The sequence below is a fragment of the Centropristis striata genome, chromosome 14, assembly GCF_030273125.1.
Source record: "Centropristis striata isolate RG_2023a ecotype Rhode Island chromosome 14, C.striata_1.0, whole genome shotgun sequence".
In the NCBI taxonomy this organism is placed as follows: domain Eukaryota; kingdom Metazoa; phylum Chordata; class Actinopteri; order Perciformes; family Serranidae; genus Centropristis; species Centropristis striata.
The window spans coordinates 31695153-31712459 of NC_081530.1; the positions used below are offsets into that span (position 1 = coordinate 31695153).

Here is a 17307-nt window from a genome sequence, read left to right on the forward strand (position 1 = left end):
GTGAATGGGTGAGTAGAGGCCTACTCCACCAGCTCGCAGGTTGAGAAGGTTGTTATCAGCCCTTTAAATGGCTGCTCGCTGAAAACAAAGTGGTTAGGTTTAGTTAAAATCCCAAAGATTCCTTACAATTATGCTACAAAACTAGTTCTCTAAGATTACGGAAAAAACTTCCTGGTTAGACATTGTTAAACATAGTTTAAACATAGTTTAAAAAGGATAATAAATGCTGGTAGTGAAGGTATTATGAGGGCGATACGAACCCTGGAAATGACATTGTTTTAGGTCACGTAAAAAAGTGACGCTAACTGACATATACCATTCCCAACTTTTGTAATCAGAAAATTCAGTGGGCTGATAACAACCTACTGGCCTACCAGCAGGTGGAGCAGGCTCCCAGTCAACCATAACTTAAGTTTTGAATGTTATCAGAGGAGTGAATGGGCCTTATCAGCAGTTATCAGCCCATAGGAATGGGTGAGTAAGGGCTTAATCCACCTGCTGGCAGGTTGAGAAGGTTGTTATCAGCCCTTTAAATGGCTGCTTGCTGAAAACAAATTAGGTTTAGTTACATTATATTTAATTACAATTCCAATTTTTGTTATCAGACCATTCTGTGGGATGATAACAACCTACTGGTCTACCAGCAGGTGGAGGAGGCTCCCACTCAACCACACATATGGGCTTATAACAGCTGATAAGGCCCATCTAATCATCTCATAACATTCAAATCAGATGATGTCTGATGAGTTGAGAGTGACAGCGGACGACTTCCAGTATAAACGAATACAGAAACTGATAACGCCGTCTCTGTACACCTCTAACAGTTGGTTTGAACTAAATCACCTCTGAGACAATGTCGTGAGAGGCTTATCTTGCATCAACTGTTGTATAATTCAACTTAATTACTGTCCACATACTGCTCAGTGTCCCGACAACCCAGTTTATCTCCGCCTCACTTCCAATATTATGTCAACATCTCTCTCCCTCCCTCGCTCTCTCTCTCTCTTCGTCTCACTCCGCTGACTGGGGAGATTATTGACATAATCTTCTGCCAGGCATTTGAAAGCATCTGTCTTAATGTCCAAATCTCTCTGTTGCTGTAATCTTTTATTCTCGCTTTTCTTCTTTTCATCGGTAAATATAAACACAGGGAAACATTAAGAAGGAAAATAAAAACATGCTAACTTGGTATACATACTCAGATCACATATTCAGGCTGCAGGTGACAATATTGTAAAAAGTCTTTAAATGGTTAGAAATAAGACAACTTGGTTTGTCTTTATTTATCACCTTGTACTGGAGGGGATGTTCATTCATTCATGTGGACACAGATTTAAACAAAAAACATAAAAATAACATCTTTTAACAGTCATTGTCACAGTTGTATCTGACATGTATGTCAGATACTCTCACACATCTCATGAATCATAAAACTTTATACAATCCCTGAAAAGTCCCTGTAAGGCTGTATTTACATGAGAAAACTGATTGTTGCAAAATGTTATATTGTAAGACAATTCTGTAAGATAAACATTGTTGCATAGCGTCAGAAAAAAACTATTTTCCAGCTGTTTCAATCTCCGACGTTCTGTCTACATACATTAGCAAGTTTCTTATGAGTCTTAAAGATGATCCAGTCTTTGACAAAATGCACAAATATTAACAAAATTATACTAGACTCAATCTTCTATTGGCATTGCCACACAAATAACTTAAAGTCCCTCTCCAATGTGAAAATGTCTGACCTTGCCTATATTTACTTGTATCTGTGCACAGTTTGTTACTAGAGAAATGGTTTCACAATCTCCTACTGAAGGGGGAGATAGATAGATTTGAGTCTGACATTCAAACTTACTCCAGGCAAGCTAGATCAGGTACGAAACAACTTTTAAATCCAATCAAAACCAGAAAAACACACTGTAAGATTAAAGAAGAATGATTGTATGTGTCGCTTTGGTCCCCTCTTGTTGATGCCGTCTGCACTGAGAGTTTCCAGACTACTACACAATGAATCACTGCTTAACCCAATGGGAATTAACACAAAACTCTATGCAGTTTTTAGCCTCTTTTAGGCCATTGTTTTGGTTCTTCTGCTGCACGAATACTTGAAGGTGGAGTCTCACATAAAAACAAAAGTTCATGTTGCCTGAAAATGGGACGGTGATGTGTCTCCATGTGTGCTGGATGCATAAGTAGGAGATTCTTTGCTGATTTGTTAGCTGTGAACCAACCTTGAATTGGCTGTTCTGCCCCCTAGTGGTCATGAAATTGAGCGACACAGCTTCAAACAATCATTGTGTAACTTAAAAACAGCCTAGAAATCCTACTTGAAACTACATATATACAAAACATATCAAGATTTCGAAGGTATGAGTTCAAGTCTTGTAGTCTTGGAATGTCGTTTCAAATAAAATGTGTAAATCCTGACAGGATGTTGTCAGAGTCCTTGACTCCAAAGAGTTTTAGCAGAGTGAGTCCTCTCGCTCCTCCTGCAGAGTGTAATCTATTTCGTCCATCTCCCGCTCACAGTCTTCACATCCTTCAATGCCACATTCCTCCACCACCACCACACCGTGAGGGTCCACCAGCCGGCCCCCTCCCATTCCACATCCTCCAACTGCTCCCATTGTTCCCAATCCCATCCCTCCAACTCCTCCCATTCCTCCCATTCCAACTCCTCCTACTGCTCCCATTCCTCCCATTCCAACTCCATTTCCTCCAATGCCAACTACTCCCATCCCCATTCCCCCAACTCCCCCAACAGCGCCCACTCCCATCCCCATCCCAACTCCTCCCATTCCAACTCCTCCCATCCCAACTCCTCCCATCCCCATCCCAACTCCTCCCATCCCCATTCCAACTCCTCCCATTCCAACTCCTCCCATTCCAGCTCCTCCCATTCCAGCTCCTCCCATTCCCATCCCAACGCCAACAGTTCCCATCCCTCCAACTCCAATCCCTCCTCCGCCAACGAGCAGCGCTCCCCCGGCACCGCACGCCAAAGGGCCGACAGCCGGGCCCACTCCTCGGGGCCACAGAGGGTCCATGAGCGCCCCCTGCTGGCCAAGCTGAATCAGCTGACTGACGGAGTAAACTCCACTGTTGGTTCCAGCTCGAACTACCTCCTCGTAGGAGGGTGCGCAGACGGCGGCACGCGCCTCTTCCAGCCTCACCCGGGCACGGTGCTTCATCTCGATGATGGTCTTGGTGTAGGAGTTGAGCGTGGCCACGGCGGCCGCCATGCAGCAGCTGAACGACAGCCACGCCATGCTGGGGAGGGAGGAAAGAACATTTAAACCTCGTTCATCATACGAAACGCTAATGCAATTTGTTGTCTGAAGGCCCCGTCACACACAACAACATATTCTCACGAACAGTTTGCATGATTTCTCACGAGAACTCATGCAATGTCGTACGTATGATATCCTATGAAATATGGTTGTTCGACTCATTGCTAAACATGATGTGAAAGTTGTGAAAAGTAACCACTTGGTGAGGCAACAAAACCACCGGATTAGGTTCAGAAAAAAAGGAACAGGGTCAGGGTTAAAATTACTATTTCCACATATAACTCCTGGACACAGCTAGATGGACAAGATTTTGTGGGATCGCTCCGAAATCTGGTGTATTCCATCCTCCATTCTGGTTTCTCTCAAAATCGCTGATATTGCCATGCATCTACATTATGCGGTGTTTTTTAGCCACAACTCAGAATTTTAACACTGTTTCACCAGACCTCTGACATCCCAGCTGCAGACAAAATAGTTATAACCATCTAGATTCTTGTGCGGTTTAATCTGGCTCCCTGTGCAGTAGGAGGCCTTAAAGTCTAGGTTATTTGTAACCATGAACACCTCCACACCCAGCAAATCACAAAAAAAGCTTTTATTTTTATGGATCAAATCAAGTTCAATTTTCCGACGATACTCACAGCATTTAATGTAAGCCAACTTTTTTTTAATCGTCACTTTCCTTTATTTCCTTTTCACCTAGTATAAGGATTTACTACTTCCTGCCCTCTATCTGAATTTCATGCACTACTTGATTGCAAACAAGCTTGAAATTAATTGCTTTTGCAGCAAAATTTTACAGTTTTAAATGCAGGTTGTGACCAAGTTTCGATCCGATTTAAGGGGTTAAATTTTGACTAAAACTCACGCAAAAGACCATCCGTAGTCCCAGGTCTGCGGCCTCCAGTCTTTGGGCCCGATGCTCACGGTCATCTGAAACACTGTGGTGTACATCATGTGCGCTACCATCCCCATCATCCCTGGCAGAGGAAGAAGAGAAGGTAAGTCAAACATCAGGGTTAAAGAGTGACATTTTATAACCTCATTGGAGAGAGACTCGTCACCTGAGAGGACGGTGCACATGGCGGCGAAGGCGTTGATCTTGAGGGCGTTCATCTCCCTCTTCGCACAGAGGCAAAGCACTTCCACACACATCAGCAGAAAGCCCATGGCCAGAAGACCGATATATGTGAACTCACTGATGACTGAAAGCCAGAGGACACCTGCAGGAAAATAATAGACTTTGTACCTGAAAGTCTGAATGACTGGATGTAGATGTCATATTTCACATATTCTCCTCCCCTTCCACTGTCTCCGCTATCTATTTCATCACTACATCCTGCTGCCCAAGACTACTGTAATCAGTTTAAAGAAATACAAAGAACCCAGAGCAATTCTTACCCAATAGAAGAGTGGTGCTCAGTGAATAAATTGGATAAATATTTAGAGAAGTTTAGGATTACACAAGCTACGCCGAATCCAATTGGTACGCTGTGAAACGTCTCCAAAAAAACCCCTCTGCAAGTGCATACTCCTGTTATTACTGCATCTATTTCAAAAATTAAATGACTTACTTAGTCAATTTACAAGTTAAATAAGTCATTGATGATTTTTGGCTTCACATGGGACACAAACATTGGTTTCTTGGGTCACATTTCTGTATTTGTTTGGCCTATGCGGACTTTATCGCTCTTTATATGTGACATGACTTCCTCCCAACAGTACAACCTCAAACATCTACAGCATTGAAATGCAATATACATAATAATGCAGCAGTAATATTAGCCCAAACGACTTTTATTGGTAGTGACACAGTGTGGTATTTGTACTTTTACTCAGGTATGGATGGATGTTTGGCTGTGGTGATGTGGTAATTGAAATACAGGTTATATTTTCTGAGTTTTCTGTTACTGACCTTGTGTCTCTCCGGGCGTCAGCTCAATGAAGCTGCGACACTTTTCTTCCTGATCCTCACCTGGAAGAACAATCACGACAGAGTTCATGTTTTTAGCATCCATGCAGACTGTAATAAAAAGCTCAATCTCTCAGCATTAGAGTGTTATGTTACAGCTCTAATATGAAGTTTTTTTAGGGTCCGAATGACGTAAATAATCTCTTGTAAATGCTTATATATTCTGAAATTGTTATATAAAGAGTTAGCTTTAAGCCAAACTCCTATGGGAAGAAGAATTAAAGGTCAAACTGAGTAATATCAAACAATCACATTGTGCCAGTGATTACTTTTTGTTTTCTGGATACCTAAGCTGGATCTCTGCATGCTTTACCAAACCACATAACAATTAAAGTAAATTTCAACCCCTTGTATGCTCAGCTCTTTTTTGTTTTGTTGCTGAAACCATACTATTTAAAGGGCCAGACAAATGTATTTCTTCAGCACATTTTCATACCCGGAGGCAAAACAAAGTACTTTCCAGATTACAGTACAAGTAAAAGCACAATCATAAAAAAATAAAGTAAGCCAGCAGACGTCTGGATGACTGCCAATACGGCATCGGTATGGATCCAAAATAATACAATTTTTCTGTGAATTTATTGCAATAAACAGCTCAAAAGTATGCTGAAATAACAACAGGAATGTCTGGATGTGAAAACAGTCTGAGTTCATGGGTCCGTCCTCAAAATGACAAGTAAACAACTTTTAAAATGTTTGTTTTCTGAACGGAGTTCTGATCGATCAACACCTGGCAGAGATCTGCAGCTCCATTTGATACAGAAAAGGTTTTGGGGTTGAAGTAGTCCTTGCTGATAAGACGTGTAGGATTTTGAATGCAGGACTTACTTAGTATTTGGTAATGTAATCACATTACTTTGCCTGAACATATTATAAATATACCAGTAGTAAACTGGTAGATGTGCAGGTGAACCAACAATAAGCCTTTGAGTTCAAACTCAGCTGTTAGAAGGTGCAGTATGTGATCTGAGTTCAAGTAACACAACTTTCAAATTGCGTGCAATGCACATGCCAACAGGAGTGTTGAATAGAGACCCTACTGTTTGCAGGACACTGTTTGTTAAATAATGTTGCATTTCTGCTCCGAAAGCATTTATCTAAGGTTGGTGCCAAAATGTTCCTAGTTAGGCTCTAAAAGACAGTTTAAACAGTAAATAAATGGTGTAAATGCCGGAAGTGACATAGTTCAGTAAAATGTGATGCAGGAAGTTAAATGATGTTTGAATCACATGGTTTACTTTTGTTCTCACATGGAAGACAAACGCTGCTCTGCTGGGTTTGTTTGACCCATCCACCTTCCTTAACTGCAACTTATGTACTTTATACTCTCTTCTTAAGAAGGAGGTTCCCTTTTGGTTCTCACTGAAAACTGATGTTTTTATAAAACTGAGCCATATTTGCTCTCTCTCGCTGAAATTTTGAGCCATTTTGAGCGAGACAGAAACCAGAATGGAGGATGGAAAACACAGGATTTCGTAGCGATCCCACAAAATTCTGTCCGTCTAGCTGCACCCAGGAGTTACATGTGGAAAAGTTCATTTTAACCCTAACCCTGTTCCTTTTTCCTGAACTTAATCAGGTGGTTTTGTCGCCTCACCAAGTATTTCATAACATACACAAAATGTTTAGCAACCACTAACACTTCGGCCTCATTTATAATAACTTTGGCCAACAGACATGTGGCGTTTCATATGCACGCAAAATTGGCTTTTGCCGTATGCATTGCACGTAATTTAAAGGTCTTGGGGTGAGTTATTTATATGCAGATTCTGTGACAATGGGTTGGACCTGGAGTCTCATTTCCAGGTCATTAAATACACTTTTTGGTTCAGACTAACTCCAGCTACAGCTTTTGTCATGTCGAAGGCCTTCATCACAAACCTTCATTGTGCTTCTCACAGGAGAGCCAGAAGCCCGTGTGGAAGTAGCGCAGCATGTACTTGTCCTCTCCCGTCTCCCAGATGTAGTGGACGGCGTTGGCCAGCTGCTTCCTCTTTATCCTCGCCTGCTCCTCCTTCTGCAGCGGCGACAGCGTCACGTTGGAGGGCGGGTTCCTCGGGTCCGGGGTGGGCGTCTCTGCATGCAGGAAAAAGAAATTAAAGAACAAAAGATTAACTTGTGGGCCCGGAGGTGCAGGGGGAGGAGGAAGGAATAAGAAATGAAATATTTTCCTAAAATCAGTTTGGGATCGTGGAATCTCCGACATAAATCCTACTGCGGGTCTGCCGCGGGTCACGGCGTGTAACACAATCCTGCCCTGAAACACTGTTCTTTAGGTAATCTGTCATTTTGTATGGAGTGAAAATTGAATGCTACACGGAAACAAATAGGCTTAGCGGCGGGAGATAAGACAGCGGGTCAGTGAATCCAGATAACATGCAGCTGCAGATACAAAGTTCTGAGATTAGCAACAAAGCCGGGATTATGTGAATCTGTGCCGGGAAGGCAAGGCGAGAGTAAAATACTCGAATATGAGGTGCAAGGAAAATACTGTGGACGCCATAAAATCCCCCCGTAGATTAGAGTTTACTATTTCTGGAAATATTAATACAGTTCAAACCTCTTATAGTGGATGATTATTATAACCACAGTTTTTGTTTTATTTCTCATACAGCCATCAGTCTGACATGTAACTTAAGTGCAATTTTGAGGTTCTTGGACTTCTATTTATGTAACTTTATACTGTTACATACTATTCTCTATAATAATAATCCAATAATATATTTAGAATATATAAAACAATATGAGTAGGTCAGTTGTGCATAAAGAGTACTTTTACTTTTGATACTTTAAGTACATTTTGATGCTGATACTTTTGTACTTTTACTTCAGTAAAGTTTTGAATACAGGACTTTTACTGTAGTGGAGTAATTTCACAGTGTGGTATTAGTACTTTTACTTAATTAAGGGATTTTCCCACCACTGCACACTGTACATTTATAACATGAATATAAAGTGATGATTGTTTAAACACTTTAAATTGCTTTGCTGTGTATAATTCAAATACACTATATTTAATAGTACTGTAGACAGACTGTATATAGAGTATAGTTTACTGCAGTTTATATTATAATTAGGTTTTAATTAAAACAGTATTGTGTTGTCTACAAATAGAGAAACATCAGGAATAGATAGAGCTGTATAAAAATCTCATTGGTCTGTGAACTGTGATAACTCTTGTTGTTGTTACATTATAATCTTTTCATAATGCATTATAATGTGATTATAGGGGGTTAGGATAATCCTGATCCTATAATGCATCACAAGTATGTTTATAATGCTTTATAGACACGGGATTGTAAAAACAATTTCTGAGTTAGCAGCAATTAGTGAAATATTCTGATATTTTACCTTTTAAGAAATTATTAAATGCTTTATAATGTGTTATTACAATTGTTCTAATAAGGCTTGCTTGCAGGTTTTAATGCATTATTAGTATGTTAAAATGCATTACAGACTTCCTATTCACTCTAATTTATTAATTAGCAATTACTTCTGGGTTTGTGATTTTTTTTACATGTTTTAGTGAATACTTTAAAAAATGTATGTATCTGTGTCAACATGTTTAAGTAACAGGAACTGTTCTTACTATATATTGACACAAAGTATAAAAAAAAAACATGCACAAGAAACTCAAAATTAACTTGTGGATAGAGTGTCCAATGCACAATAAAAAAAGAGATCTTGGCAAAATGTGAAAAAAAAGAAGAAAAATAAATCAATATGCATTTAACATTGATTCTGGTCAAAAAGCACAGAGCCTTTCGGACACAGATGATTCAGTGCAATAGTTAAAAATAAAATGAATAATAATAATAATAATAATAATAATAATAATAATAGTAATAATAATAATAATAATAATAATAATAATGAAATGTAGCAAACTTGTGTCTATACACCTTGGCAAAGTCAAGAGGAGGGTAAAAAAATGTGCAAAAATTTGATTATTTTAACAAGGGCATATTTCAATTTTTTTCAAGAAAGCTGACCTCTGACCTCAAGATACCTGGATGAAAATGGGCTCTATGGACATGCCTGATTTATGATAATTCATGCAATTTAAGGCAAAACTGCATTGTGTTATTTTGTCCTCTTGTATGTGATTATTTCTACACACTGGGGTCCATAAACAGTCTGTGAGCTGCATAAATCAGGTCTGAGTGTAAAGCTGAGACTCTTGTGGATTCAGTGAGCCCAATGTTCTTCATGTGTGATGATGTGAGTCAGTAAAACTTGAGCTAAGTGTATAAAATGAGCTGCTGTGACCTCTAGGATAATCACAGCCTCATGAAACTTTACAACCACAAACTAGAGACCTGGAGCATTCAGAGGATGTGTAGCTTCCCTACATATATTGACAATAAGGAGGTTTCTCAGCAGGCAACACAACACAAGTGCTTGCCACACAATCGCTGAAAAATGTTTTTCTTTCAGAAATCTTCAAGAGGTTAAAAGATTTTGAAACCAAATCACAGCATGGATTCTTCAGGCTGCATTAATGTGGCATTTTGGAGGAATTTATTACCATTTTTATCCATTCTCGAGTGGCCAAAAATGATTAAATTTATAGCACCAAATCTGTGTAACAAATGGTATCAAACAAATACATCGCTGCAACACTCATGTGACATAATTGAGAATGGAAATTGACTTCACATACTTGGCAACACAACACAAGTCGCCATAAAATCACCTGCTATCAACTTGTGATAAAGATTGGACCTGGTTCAAACATAACAGGAGGGTAAACCTGTTAGCATTCCTCCAACCCGGCTACAGGTAGTGATATATGAAACTAGAAGATCTGAGGAATCCACTAATACCAACCATGTCATGATATCACAGCTTTCCTTGTCCTATTAACAATAAAGGGGTTTATCAGCAGTTTAAAGAACAGAAGTGCTCGTTATCAAATCGCTGAAAATACAGAAAATTCCAAAATGACCAAAGTTTGTGAAGCATGGATTTCTCTATGTTGCTCCAAAGGTCTTGGTGTATTAATGTTATATTCTGGAGGTGTTCTTCACAATTTATATCGATTCTCAAATAAGCCAAATTCACCACCAAATGTGTGTAACAAATGGTATCAACCCAAAAATTGCGGCAACAACTTATGGGACATAGTTGAGCTGGAAATAGTTTTCAGAAAGCCAAACATTAATGTTCTGAACTATTCTGCCCTACAAAGCCTAACAGCAGTAACTACACAAAAGGTAAAACGGAGAAAAACTGATTTAAAGTTTTTTAATGTTTTTTAACTGGTCAGCCAAATGGGTTATACTGTAGGTAGGTAAGTGATATGACACTTATTTCTACCTGTATTGATGATGTAATTTTTATGCTCAAAAATCATGATGATGCATTTGACCTTTGACCCCAAAAACATGGTTTTGCTGTAAAAGGTTCTAATAGTAATGCAGAAACAGAGTGAAGTAACTACAATGTTGTTGTCTTCTTTCAGCTTATTTATTTTCAGTGAATAAACAATTTCAAATTGATTTTCTTGGAAGTGTATTTAAAAGTGTTTAAGAACTCTATTCAAAGATGTGTGTATTTTAGACTTAATATTATAAAGAAATGTTATATTTTAGTCATCTTAACATCATTTCATCTCACTTTTTTACCTCATCACTATCTAGATAATAATTTCCCTTTCAAATAAACTTATCATTTCAATTATTTTTTATGTTTAAATTAGTATAGACTCAAAGCAGACTGTGTGACAGTGCAATTACTGCTTGGTTTTGAGTTGGATTTTGTGGTTTTTATGTAATTATTTCATCTGAATTAAAGCAAAATTGAAATCTAAAACTTTGTCACAAGATAAAACCGACATCAAGGAGTTCATTTTTAGTTATAACTAAATTTTGACCAAAAAATGTAGTTACTGCAGTTAGGCTTTGTAGGGCCATATATACTTCCCAGCTTTCCGATGATTGTTATCTCCCCTTAAAACACTAGGGATGGGGGGGGGGGGGGGGTTGATAAAACACCCAATAAGGCATTAAGGTAAGAACGTGTTAGACCTGCCTTCAAAATACAATCAAACACATGTAGCTTTCAAAATAAGAGCACATGGATGTGTTAGCAGAGTCCGCCACAAAATTTACAAGAAGACTGTTGAAATATGACACCTTAAATAAAATATAGGAGAACCCTTATTCTCCTTTACAATAATTCATTAAAATATGCAATGATTAAGATGGAATATTGGCATTAGAATGTGTGAGAGGCACCAAATGTAGGCTTTTAGGCCAAAAATGTATCCGGGGTAGCATGTCCCCGGACCCCCGTACTAAGTTATGGTCTCCCCATCAAAGTCTCAGAGAATCCTGTGGGAACACTGGTTATAAAGAAGAAATCGCCCAGCAGTATGTTCAGGGTGATGAAAGGCGGAGAGATGTTTTTGGGTCCTTCATTGAGTCAGCTTCAAGTCAGTAAATTTGTTTTGCTGCACTGGGAATCTCATGCACAAACTTATTTTTATTTATATAAATATCTTGATTGTTGCTTACACTACACTTCATTTAAAAATGTTTAAATAAAACACATTTTGGTTCAGACATGGAGTGCAAAAATAACTAATATGAAACGTGTCCCTGCAGGGCAGCCATACTAACATGTATCGTGACCCCGGCCTCACCTGTGGTGTACGGCTGGCTGTTGTTCTGCCCGCAGTTCTTCATCTTGACGGGCGACAGGCAGAGAGGCTTCACCACCTTGTGAGTCCCGACGCACCAATAGGAGGTGCAGAAGGCCGAGACGGACAGAGTGAGGGCCAGGGAGGTGAGGGAGAGGGAGAGCAGGGAGCGGTTACACCTCGACATGTTCTCCAACATGGTTGTTTCTCACGGAGACGGCAGTGTGAACAAAAAAAATAAACGTTTACGGGCCAAAGATTTCAGCCGGGATGAGCGGAGTGAAGAGATTGAGTCATGGAGGATGGTAGGAAGGAGAAAAAGAGGAGGAGAGAGAGAGAGAGAGTGAGAGAGGGGATTAGGGATGTTTGAGATGTGGAACAAAGGTCAGAGGTCAGGTGGCGAGATGGCGTGAGGAGACAGTCGATGAGCGGAGGTCAGAGGACAGCGGCGTGGAGAAAGATGAAGGATTTAATCACTTCCACTGAGTAAGAAAGAGACAGATGTGGAGGCCAGAGGTTGCAGGAGGAACTCTCCTCCTCATGAGATTTAAATTCCCTTTCTTCTTCTTCTTCTTCTTCTTCTCTTTACGGCACGAGCCAGGCGACACGTCTGACTCCACACATGTCCTCCCGCCGAGCCGCCACTCTACCCCGCCGATGACATCACGCCTCGGCCTGTCCGCTCCTTTCTGATCACGTCTTTATGAAAGCTGATCCTGTGGCGTTCTCTCCTGTTCCTCAACCTGCTCCTCCACCTCTCCGGGAGGGGTTGAGCTCGCCAAGGAGCGATTAGTCCGGTTTCTCAGGACTACCTCGTCGGGGGCTGGTAATCTGTGGTAATCTGGCAGGGTTAGGTGGATCAGATTAAAAGACTCTTATGCTGTCTTTGTCTCGACGACCACCTACAAGTGGATGAGGAAGACAGAGTAAACATCTGGATTAAGAGAGGAGTCATTCATGTTTCACTCCTGACATTATTTCTTCACTTCTTCTGTTTTTAAGGTTTTCAAAGGAGCACAGACGTTTGGAGGAAGTGTGTAGTTTTCATAGAACTGATTTACTAATTTATATTTCATATGTTGGCTTTTATTTTGAGCCTGACAGATATATCAGTTGACAGATATTATTCACGGTCGCCCAAAAACTTGGAATAAAATATTTTTTACGTGTGATCGGTTCTTGATAAATTTGAGATTATTTATTATTTATTAGTTATTAATCAATCTCTTCCAAACACATCACAATGAAAATTAAATCACAATTAACAGAGGATTGTGTCCGAAAACAAAATGATTCCAACTTTATGGTGCGAGTGTGTATAATACAAAGCTATTAAAAATCAGTATCGCTGTGTATGTTGTTTTTTACCCAATATAAAAATCAAACTAAAAATTGGTGTTAGCTATTGATTTTTTATTCTTTTTAAAAAAATGTTTTGCAATTGACTGAAATTGAACAGAAACCATGTTTATTAAGCTATTTTATTAATTTATTTCTTACTTTTTCTTATTTTTAATACATTTCTTTAGTTATATGTATGTAACATGTTCATAAAGTTTTTTTTTATTATATTTCTTATATTATATATTTTTTATATATTATTATTTATTAATTGTTAATACTTTTTATATTTCTACTTGTTTATATTGTAAATTGTTAATTCTTTATAATATTTTTAACTTGTTTATTTGCTAATACCTTTCTTATATTTCTAGTTTATACTGCTGTTTACTATTTATCCACTTTGCTACTGTAACTATGGGACATTTCTCCATTGTGGGACTAATAAAGGAAATCTTAGTCTTAATAAAGTTTGAGAAAGAAACTCTCCTGATAAATTGGTGCACAATCCACATAAAAAAAAAAGGTAAATTTCCATCCTTGCTAAAAAAAAAAAAAAAGACTATATCAGCCATCATATCAGCTATTGATGAAAATGTCCACCTCTGAATTCAGTCGAGCTCTATTTTTTTAATAGATAACACCTGACACTAAGTAAGAATAAATCAATGTATAGGAAGTATTTTAATGCATCTGAAATACTTTTAGATCCAGTAAAACCTGTAAACATGGTGCTCAGACTCTCTGTCGTCTCATCTCTGAAGACTTAGTTTGCACTGGTGCAGAATAAACTGCAATAAAAAGGTCAAAGTTCTGAATGTTCCCATAAGAACAGATGAGCAGAGAGCTGCTCCACCTGCTGGCAGGTTGAGAAGGTTGTTGTCAGTGATTAGTTACAGTGGTTACATTTAGTTAAGATGCAGCAGTTTCTTATGATTAGGCTACAGAACTTCTTCTCTACGTTTAGGGCAAAAATCCTCCCGGTTAGGTGTTATAAAAGAAAGTTATTAAAATGAATGCAGAAAGTTAAGTTACGAAGACGACGTGAGCCCCGGAAGTTTTGTTGGTCGAGTACAAACATGATGCATGAACGTTAAATAACAACATCGACTTTTGTTTACACACGTGACAGGAAGCTCCGTCAGGTTTTTCTCTCTCTTCTTTTCATGTCACTTTATATTTCTACACCACTACCAAATATTGTTTTTTAAATTCTCTACATTTACAATTTTATAAAATGTGTCTGTGAGGATCCGCACATTTTCTTTTAATATATTATTTGGATGTTATGCTATGAATGTCACTTTGGGCTCTGGGTAAATGTTACGTCATTTTACACAATTCTCACTATTTTTTGCGAGCCACACAATCAGTCTATTAATAAAAAAATGTGTTCCTGATTATACTTACATACTTTTAATTAAGTATCATTTAACTAGAGGATTTTCACAGTATGTCATTACTTTTACTCCAGTAAAGGATCTAAATGATCTACTTCTTCCACCACTGGCTCAATAGTCAAAAGTCATTTTTCTAATATTGTTGAGCACAATTAATCAAAAGTCAACCAAAATGTTCCAGATTGGCTTCCTGTTATCACACCATGCAGCATGATGTCCATCTGCAACATTATTTAAACCCCTGTAACCCCTGTTTTCCAGCTTTAAAGTTTTTTTTAAATCCTTTCCTCTCACTCTGTCTAAAAATAATCTATACACTGTATTCTGTAGTTTCTCAATGAAACTACATCAAAAGTTTCTTGTTCGATAGTTATGCAAATATTCCCCAAATTCAGCCTCATATATTTGTTTTTCTTTGGAAAGTTCTGATGGTTTTAATAATGTTTTTGCTGCTCAGCATGAGACCAGCATCAATCAGATTAAAGGTGATCTGTGTGTCTTAAACAATATATATTCTGAGTTATTAGAGAAATCCTGTTATTGAGAAACTCATTCTGCTCTTTTATCACCTGTAACACCATTTTCAGCAAATCTTTCTAAACACAGATGGTTTTGTCATGTTTAACCAGGCGTTGAGGTTTAATTTGATCCATCAAATAATCTGTGTGAAATAATCTAAGGCAGTTATTGTACATGATTAGAGATAATGTCTCCACACACCTGTCCATGTTATAACAGCTGACAGATTAAGTGAAGCAGCTCTGAGACAAGCCTCCCTCCAGCCTGCAGAACAACCATTTCTGAATGATTTTCGTAGTTTCGGTGGCTGAATGTCACTACAGAGACATAAAACCATGAACATCCTCTCAATATGAAAGCAGCAGGAGCTTCAGTGTTAATAAAAGCACGTACTGTGTCTTTATCATCTCATCAGGATAAGCTGAAATCTTCCTCTTCATGTATGTGATTGGAAAAATCCAGCTTCTGTCAACTTTTTAAATCAGCTTACACTCAAAAAATGCATCAAAAATAAACGGGACTCACCGTTTGTGTTGGTTTCCTCCGCCTCTCCTCCAGCAGGGATCCCGTTTCCTTCACCTTTCCTCTGCGCTCCCTCATCACTGCCTCCTCCGTCTTGGGAGCGTTTCCATCAGAAACCCACCCAGATTTCTCTAATCCTCACAAGTCCATCTGTTCCTTTCCCTCCCCTTTGCTCCTATACTGTGCCGACTCATCCAGCTCTTTCTCTCTCTCCTGCTGTCTTCATCTCTCCTGCTCCTCTAACCCTGCTGACCTCCGCTCCTATACTGATTAATCTGACAGTATGCTATGGAACAGCTTGGAGCCAGATGAGTGTGAGTCGTGGTGTCGTGGTCCCGGCTGCTCTCTAAACTTCAACCCTTCTTAACACAAACCAGTCCAGTACAGTATGGAGAGCAGCTGGCTGCAGGCAATCCCACGACTCCTCCTCCTCTGATTAGAAAACCAGTGAAGAAGAACAGCATGTTGGAGACAGTTTGTCTGAACTTCAACAGGTCTGAAACAGCAGCACATGCATATCATTCAAGCAGTTTAAAAGCTGGTTTTGTTTCTGTGTTTTGTTGCAGACCAACTGATGCTCTCATGTAGCCAAAAACACAAAGATGACAAGCAATGGTGGAAAATATATTCAGATCCTTTACACTAGCACTCAAATGTTTTGTCACTTAGAAAATGTCTGTTGTTTTCCATGAAAACAAAAAGTTTTATTCATGAAATGAGCTCAGAATATAGTTAAGACATTGACAAGGGTATAAATAATAATTTTAACCTGAGATTCTCCAACTTTACCTCCAGATACTCAACCAGCCTAAAGCCCTTTACATTCTCCACTAGAACAGAGAAATTTGTTCTCGTTCTCGAGGTGGCAAGAACAAGAAAAAAGTTCTTTCTGGCCAGGACATTTCATACTTCACGAGAAACTCCACGGCAGAACTCCTGGGAAGTTCTCACAGGGCCGACCCACTGCAGCACACATTCGTCTTATTGAAATTTAAATTTTTGACTAATCACACAATAGTTGTTGGACGCCACACAAGAAAAAAGTTCTGCCCAGATGTTGTGTCAAAAACAGAGACATTTGTTCTCTCTCTTACGGCTGCAAGAACAGAAATTTTTTTCTTAAAGCTCTGAGAGAGAGAAAACACATTTTTCTGTTTTTGCGGTGTATGTATAAGCCTTTAGGAAGGATTATTTTATTGCTTCTCAAATCAGCACAAAACAGTTTTCAGCTGAGCTAACATGATGTTCAGGTGTTTTAATGATCAATCAGCCTTTCAGCACAGATAAACGTGGATTAACACAATATGCCACTGGAACACAGGACAATATATAATAGATACTTAATAAGAAAATCATGTCTAGTTTTAAAATGTTTTGCTTTTCTTTCAAAAATAAGGACATTTTTAAGTGACAAACTTTTGAGCAGTAATGAATTATCAAATACATATATTTTTTGTTGAGTTGTGCGTGAGAATGCTTTTCCTTTACTCTACTGAACATCTGGCTGGCTGTTTTAATGTCTATTATGTTATCTTTCAACTTTTCATCTTTAAGCAACTTCTACATTTTGCACAATTAAAAAAAACAAGCAAACTATCACTTCCTCCCTGCATTAAAAGC

At 38.7% G+C, this 17307-nt stretch overlaps 1 protein-coding gene across 1 annotated transcript; it reads right to left on the minus strand.

The window, feature by feature from the left end:
• Positions 1-1110: 1110 nt before the first annotated feature.
• Positions 1111-16090, minus strand: si:ch211-232m10.6 (uncharacterized protein LOC572203 homolog). Its single transcript, XM_059349343.1, has 8 exons — positions 15691-16090; positions 11909-12807; positions 7144-7338; positions 5206-5265; positions 4355-4513; positions 4159-4270; positions 3011-3270; positions 1111-2608 (listed from the first exon to the last, which is right to left on the minus strand). The coding sequence occupies exons 2-8, from the start codon at positions 12102-12104 to the stop codon at positions 2463-2465; spliced, it is 1128 nt and encodes a 375-aa protein (XP_059205326.1). The 5' UTR covers positions 12105-12807; positions 15691-16090; the 3' UTR covers positions 1111-2462.
• Between the last annotated feature and the right edge of the window lie 1217 nt (positions 16091-17307).

Excerpts from the sequence above, each read along its gene's own strand:
- si:ch211-232m10.6 (XM_059349343.1), bottom strand. The coding sequence starts at position 12,104 with ATGTTGGAGAACATGTCGAGGTGTAACCGCTCCCTGCTCTCCCTCTCC. Across the intron at positions 3,271-4,158 it reads GACTACGGATGGTCTTTTGC|CATGGCGTGGCTGTCGTTCA; the intron begins GTGAGTTTTAGT and ends CTCCCTCCCCAG. Across the intron at positions 2,609-3,010 it reads CCGAGGAGTGGGCCCGGCTG|GTGGAATGGGAGGGGGCCGG; the intron begins TCGGCCCTTTGG and ends CAGTTGGAGGAT.